At 37.7% G+C, this 8002-nt stretch overlaps 1 protein-coding gene across 1 annotated transcript in view; it reads right to left on the bottom strand.

Moving 5' to 3' along the window:
* Nucleotides 1-8002, bottom strand: part of LOC104165251 (vacuolar protein sorting-associated protein 13B-like) — a 270979-nt gene that overhangs the window by 36233 nt on the left and 226744 nt on the right. Inside the window, exon 27 of the mRNA XM_009704826.1 lies at nucleotides 1-116. This exon is cut by the window's left edge and continues 49 nt beyond it. Coding sequence (XP_009703128.1) covers nucleotides 1-116 — 116 coding nt within the window. The remainder of the gene's footprint in view (nucleotides 117-8002) is intronic.

Here is an 8002-nt window from a genome sequence, read left to right as displayed (position 1 = left end):
AGTGATGCTGTCCGGCCCTTGTACTGAATGGTACGAATAAAGGTCCCTGTATTGTCCACACTGAATGGTTCAGACCACCGCCAGTTTCCCCAGCCTTCAATACAGATGTGTAACAGCTGGAAAGAAAGCAATTACTACTTCAATACATAACTGGGAAAAGCCTTGCAGTAGGATAGGAATTCCCATGACAGAGAAGTATTCTTGGTTTTAAAACTCAGCAATTCTAAGCACACCAGTTCTCTGAATGATCCACTCATTCTGTAACTCTGTGATTTCAGATACAAGCAGAAGAATCAACAACAATGTAAGAGGGCTCTGGATCATGCATTTCTATAAATGACCCACTTTAACAGTGTATTCAGAATGGTAAAAATGCAGCACACAACTGTTCAGAAAAAAAGGGTATGTAGACTAGAGAGCATAAAACAGGAAATAAGAGATTTTCTTTACTGCCCTTGAAATTGTTCTAGAAATCCACCTTCTTTATTACCAGCAAGGTGATACGGAATGCAGGTCCAGGTCAGATTTTTGGCCTTTGGAATAAGACAAAAAATTACAAATACCCTTTCCTTCAAAATAAAGAAGGATGCAAATCTATTTGTATGTATACTTGTATAGCTCACATATATATATGTGTGTTAAATGTAGAACTTAGCATATTGCTGAGAGATGGGAAACATTTCATTTCTTACACAAATGTGGTGGCAAGTTCAAGCTTGACTGCATGAGAAGAAATTTAACTGCATAATTATACTCCCTGTGTGATTTATTCCGGAAAAGGAGTGGCTTTTTTCCAGTTTAACTTAAATCACTTTCAGAGCAATATAGTCTTTAATCATTTGAAGAGCCTTTCATCCATTTACCCACCATATGCACTTACCTCTATCCCATGGAGATTCTTTAAGCTGGAGTAGTGAAAACTGGTACTGTTCCACGTAGGTCAATGAAGTTACATAAATTTACGCCAGCTGAAGATCTGGCTATTTAGCTCTGTATAGATCTTTTGTGGCTATGCAAACTTAAGGATGTGAGTTATATATAAGGGATCAAAGCAATAAGCATTCTGGGTAAAATTTATTCTTTGCAGAGGGCCAGCACAGAGCCTAAGCATCACTTAAGTCCTTCAAGACAGTTATATAAAGTTCTTGTGGGAATTCGCTCTTGAGGGTTGAATTTCATTCTGATTTTGGACATCTGTCATTAATTAATTTAAGTAATTGAGAACAGGATCAGGCCCAAAGTTTGATTAGTTACACTAGCAAAAATTGAAACTTGTAAATATTATGTTCTCCCATGATTTTTTTCCAGAAAGAGACAGCACTGGCCATTCATCTGGCCAGCTGGACTTAGCGAAGGGCTGGATGTTGGGTTTTTTTCATTGTTTTAAGAGACAACCACAGCAACAACTTTCAAAGATATTACAACTCAGTAGCCTGTTTGCAATTTGTGGTATCCTCAGCACAAGTTACACACAGAACAATAACATCCATTCAGTGGGTGGCTTTTGAATTTGCAAGAGTGATGACTGTTGCATTCAGATTCAAATTAGTTTTATGCTGGAAGCACAAAAGCTAATATGTGCCAGTGTGCACATGGGCATGCATCTGGATATGCACATGCCTAAGCACAACTTTATACTCAAGAAGACGTTGAGGGAAGCTATGCACTAGGACACTCAAACTCATAAACAAACACATCGCTTTGATTCTCAAGTATTAGTTACAGAAAAGGAAAAACAAAACAAAACAAAAAAAATCCAACTGCAGTGGCTGGAATCAGTTCAGTTTCTTACAGAGGCAGCTGGGAATAAATCTCATCACATATGAAAACTAAAAGAAACAAGGAAACTGTTTACTTTGGAGAGACTGGTAGCTGGAAATGACAGCCAAATAATGAGAGAAGGTACTAAGTGGTCAGTCTCAGCTAGAAGGCACACAAAATACAGTGCACTCCAAAGGTAGATGTCATATAAATGCCATAATTGATGATTAGTAATTGTATGTAGCTCCAACATTAGGATGTCTCCCACCCTGTATAAACAGTTTTCCTCACAAGTTGAATGTTCCCAAGGAACACGCTGTCAGCTTTCCCTGAGCAGTCATTAGCTCCCAAATGCTGCCTTACTAATTTTCTTTGTAGCACAACCATTAGTCTGCATTTAACTTCATGGTTCAGAAAGAAAAATAAAAAAGAGCTATTATCATATATTGGTGATTTCTTATTTTATTAACATACTATTTGTATACTGGTAAATACTACATACAAAGGGAACAGCCTTCATAAGTTATTTTAAAGATAGCTAATATATTTGTATTAATGACATAACAGTGTAAGAATTGGGTACTGTGTAAGGTTACTTTTGAGCAAGAAACTGCATTCCATGAAAATGCAAAGGAATCTCTGGGTGAACCGCTTACTTAAATGTGAGATTTCTGGAAAACGTGGCTAGAAGTAATTAGCAAATGACACTAAGTGATACAGAGGTATATGGCAGGAAATAAAAACTGAAGTAATTTTAGAAAATTAAGTAATCAGGTGTTAACATTATTTTAGCAGAAGACGTCATAATAGATGGTGTTAGATACTCAATATGGCAGAGCTCTAATGTAATAAAACTGACCTAATACTACAGATTCATGGTAATTGCCATGTAACACCCCTTCATTTATCAAGCTTTACGTAAATACTAAGTATTTATTAGACACTCTGCTTAAAAAAAGTTCAACAAGTATAGCTAAGTATGGTACATATATTAGGAGAAAAGAGAATTCATTGCAAAAAGGTACAAAAAATATTCAATGGACTTCAAAAGCATACTAACAAATAAAATCCAGTGATAAGTGGCAATATATAGCTTACAGAGAAGTTAGAACAGAATACCTATTTTATATGTGAATATTGGCATTCATTTGTGTAACCATTCAATTTTTGCATTTTCTGCTAGGGAAACATATCAACAGATAACATAGCATTTTTTTTGTTTTGACTAGACCTTGCTGGGCTTTGGATTTGTAATTCTCAGCCATTATGGATTTCTGTTTTGAGAGGGAAAGAAATTGCCTTGAGGGAGGCAGACTAAGTTGAAGCTGCTCCTACTAAAGCGAATGGCTAGAAAAGCTGTATTTTTTATCACGTCTCTTCACAGAATGTTTCTATGCACTCCTCAAAATTTACTTAGGTTTTCAGCTAGATGTGCAAGTGAAGGATATGATCTGAGTAAATAAAGCTAAGTGTCATATGACAACGCATGAAGACTAAAATGGAGGATTAAAAATGAGACTAAGAATGCTCCAGACTAAGAATGCTTCTGAGTCCAGAAAAGGCAGCATTTTCCAGCTGTATAAAAGTAATATAAAGCTTGTGCCTTCAAAATGCTTAGTGATACAAATTTGATTTCTACTTTGCTTGTAGATCCACCAAAGTTAACTTGATTTCACTGTAGTTAGATTATATCTTTCTTCTACGCAAAACTAGAAAATACTTTTTGGAAAGGATAAGAGTTACTGCTCTCAACTCTGGGTGACTGGGAGGAATCAAGTGAGGACCTGGTTAATGGTGTGGAAGCAGCTGGTTATTCTAAAAGACACAAGACAGTAAAATAAAAGCCGCGATGATGCAACAGCACAGAGGAAATGGAGACCTGGAGATGGGAGTTGAATTCTAAGACTTGAAGCTAAAGCAATTTTTAATTGAAAAATTAAAGGAGAAGCGTGATCGGTATTTTTTGGTTGTGTTTTCAGGATACAAGGTACCCCTTGACCAGGATTAGGACTTACAACAATAAAACCGATTAGTATTTGGGAAACCAGCAACTGAAATGTTCATTTTGCATGTTCTCAGCTGCAGCAGCCACCAAAAATTTTGAATTTCACTTTGGTTTCATTTTCTCATGGGACCTGGGAGATCTGACCAGTTTTACACCATCAGCCCTTGTAAGACAGAAGGCGAGTGCACAACATGGGAGAAAGTAATTTCCATCACCCCCATGCTGGCTAGTAGAAGAAAGGTCACACTCGGCAGATAAACTCTGACCCTTGGGGTCTCGTGGAGGTGGTGTGAGCCTCAAGGCAAGCTGCAAAGCAGGCCTGAACCTCGCAGGTACAAACTAGCTCTACACACTGTGGAAAAGAAGAGTCCTTTGGTTAAGGAACAGTAACCAAATTACAAGGGTTGATGTGATTCATGGATAACATCAATCCTTATCTGCCTCAGATATTATCTAGAAAGTCAATTCCATATAATACAGTATAACCATTGATGTCGAATGCAGGAGCCCAAAAGAAAGCAACAATACATTTCTCACTACTTGATCAGTATAAAATAACATAGAACTTTTTTTTTTTCCTGATGTTGCTCTGTAAAAGATCTGGGGAGGATTATGTGAAGTAAAAAAGGTTGTGCAGAGAATCTGTAACACCCCTAAACAATAAACCAGGAAAATATCCCAATAATAACTGATACATAAGTCACAGTTTCTAAGTTTGAACCTACAGAGTACTATATATCATCTTACACTTTATATAATCCAATACCTGAAAGAATGGCAACTTGGAAATAAAGAACAATGAATTGTCATCCTGCTGGAGATGCAACACCAATTAAAATTTGGCTTCAGCCTTTTTTTGTAGGAGAACGAGGAGGAGGTTCTTAAAGCTATTTCCAAACCTTCAACTGCCTTTAAAAATTATGTTTATAAAATTCTAGCAGAAATTGTGCTTTGCAGGCATACTATTTAAAATAAGAGAAGAAAAACTCTAAATGGGTTTCAGTGAAGGTATTACTAATATACTAACCACTACTAATATCCATTCAAGAATTTCTAAGTGTACACTCAGAAGAACAGAAAAGCAAATGATTGAGATCTTTTCCCTCATATTCTATATAAGTAGCAATAAAGTGGCACAGAGCTGTTTCTGACATATTTACGTACTTTGATAAGAAATAAATCTATTTTGTTTATAACCAGTAACTTGGCCACATTCTCATTGAAGTCATTGCCCAAATCAACAGAGGAATGGATTTTTACCCACTACACCTGCTGCTTCAACTTAAGGACGGTGAAAAGTGAAAATGGGTTGTTACTATAACCCTGGGAGAAGACTGAAGAAAGGTCTGGGAGCTGCTACTTTAAATGCAGACTTCCCCTATGCAACATTATGTTTTGCATAGAAAGCAAAATAATGAATTTAGATCCATTCTTTGCTTCTCCAGAGGACTCTGCTGAAGCTTGAGCATGGGGAAAATAACTAGTTATAATTAGTATGCTATAGAAGATTTTTGCTGTTTATCCGCAAGCAATCTCTGCAGAATATATTCAGGGGACTCTCACATGAATATCTGGTTTTTACATTGCCATGGTCCCTAGTGGGCCCTCCGACTGCCTACTGTCTTGCAAAACAGAATTCCTTAACTCTGAGTAAATTGCTAGGAAGATCTGATCTCTTCTAACTGAATTCAGAGTTTCACCCTATGTATCATATGCTTCAGTCCTTCTCCTAAAAAACACAGCTGTCTTGGAGACAAACATAACTTTTGACATAACTGGGGCCCATCCCACAAAGCAACTTGAAGATCAAGATAAGGAGCACAGACTGGATCCAATAATAATGTAGGAGCCAGTGTTGTCTGTAGAGCACAGGAGTGATGTAGCTTCTCTTCCCTTTTAATGATATCTAACAGACCTCTAACTTTCATTAAAATCTGCAAAAAGAACTCACGAGGTCTGGCAAGTTTTGCTAGAATTGCTTAAAGCCTCAAATATCATCACTTTTGGACTTAGCCCAACTCTGAAAGGGTCTATATAGTTGGAGGTGTCTTATCCCTAAGGAAGGTCAAAACCCCATGAAATATGAGGAAAACATGGGGGATGGAGTGGAGTAGAAGAGTGAGCATCGGACCTCAGACTTATTACTGAAATATTAGCCAAACTAGCGAGACTTGCGGGAATCAGAGTGAAAGTTAAAAGGGATAGGTTCCCTGAAATGTAGAAGATCTGGGCTGGGAAAAAACAAAAGGCAGGAAGGAGCTTTAAGTTAAGCCAAACAGTTGGAGGGACACCATCAATAGCTGACAAATCCAAATCCTTGGCGTGCTATAGCTGTTTTTGTAACATGAAAAAGTTGAATGATTCTTAATTATAGCCTACAGTAGCTTCATTAATATTAAAATTAATTCTAAATGTAAATAAAGCATTATATAACTATCTGCTACTACAAAACTAACTTATTTTAGGTACATATATTTAATTGTGTTAAATAATTTAAAGGGGCAATTACTGCATCTCTCACTATGCTTAATTAGCAAAAGAAAAAAGGAGAATTTTATCGATGTGAATGTGAAAGAAATACAATCCTTTTAAAACTATTTATTTTCATTTAACTGAACTGCCTTGCCATACTAAAAAAACATTTTGCAGAGGTTAAATAAAGTATTTCATGGCAACCGCTGCTTCTTAGTGCCTGTGTAACAAGAAACATGAGCCAGCCAAAGTTGTGCAAGTTGGTTTTCTTTCCCAGTAAGAGAATGTGGTATCTAAGACCTTGTCCTAACTCATTTTATCCCCAAGAGTAAGTCAAGTAAGTCAAGTATGAACTAATGCCTGGAGGGAAGTCCCTGACTCCAGAAGTATGGATTATTTCACATTTATCTTACAATCTGCTCTCAGAGTTCTTAAAATTCACTAACTTGGCAAGTCAGGAATTATCATGAGAAATGAAATAATTTCATAACTATGAAGTCATCTAGCATTCCATGAATATGACACTCAAGAGGGTTTGTCCATGCCTGGGCATTATTCTGACCTTTGCATAATAAGCAGTTAGACAGTTTTGCATGGAAACAATTAGAAAAGTGCCATAGTATAATAAGGACAATATGAAGTCTTAATTGAGTTGTTATTTTCATTTCAAGGATTTGTATTAATCATTGAAAAAATTTACATGACAACATCTGCAATAATATTTAAACAAACTTATTTGGTATGGTCTAAAATGACAAAGGATTGTGCTGTTTAGACTGTTTAGATGAACTGCCATTCTGAAGCATACTAAATTTACAGCGATTCATATTTAGCATTAACCAAATGAACAAAGCTTATAGATGGATGCCAAGATCCTCTGACTTTGGTAAAGAAAATTTGCTTCTATCTCAACAGTGTGTGTAAAGTCTGTGCTTCCATATATTTTCAGTGATATTACCTCAGTTCTATTTTTTAGTCTCTGAATTTCCCAGCAAGAGATGGCTGTGGAAAAACATTAAAAGAGAAGTACTTTTGAAATTATTCCAAGGGCTAGGACAAGGGAGGTATAGCCCCCCTACTAGAACAGCCTGCTGGCCAGCAATGTAGTTGAGTCAGGAGGAGTGAGCTGTTAGCTTCACCATCTCCTGAGACATGGGAATCCGACATGACACTCCTGTCTGTTTATCAGCCCAATTCTTCAGTGAATCCAAATCTGATCAGAGCAAAACAGAATGGGGAAGCCCTTTTACATCACCAACTTTCAGCTGAAAAATGATCCATCTTAGGGCCAGTGCTCTTTAATGTCTTCATAAATGACTTGGATGCAGGACTCGAAGGAATACTAAGTAGGTCTGCCGATGACACAAAATTGGGAGGAGCTGTTGACACCCTTAAAGGCAGAGAGGCCCTGCAGAGAGATCTAGACAAATTAGAGAGCTAGGCAATCACCAAGCGTATGAAATTTAACAAGGGCAAGTGCCGAATTCTGCACCTGCGATGGGGCAACCCTGGATGTACATCCAGATTAGGGAACGAGAGGCTGGAGAGCAGCCCCACGGAGAGGGATCTGGGGGTTCTGGTTGACAGCAAGTTGAACATGAGCCAACAGTGTGCCCTGGTAGCCAAGAGGGCCAAGAGTATCCTGGGGTGCATCCAGCAGAGCCGAGCCAGCCAGTCGAGGGAGGGGATTGTCCCACTCTACTCTGCACCGGTGCAGCCTCGCCTCCAGTACTGTGTGCAGTTTTGGGTGTTGCCATATAAAAG

This window comes from Cariama cristata, unplaced genomic scaffold (assembly GCF_000690535.1).
Source record: "Cariama cristata isolate BGI_N322 unplaced genomic scaffold, ASM69053v1 scaffold7657, whole genome shotgun sequence".
NCBI classification, from domain to species: Eukaryota; Metazoa; Chordata; class Aves; order Cariamiformes; family Cariamidae; genus Cariama; species Cariama cristata.
This window is presented reverse-complemented; position numbering and strand designations above follow the sequence as displayed.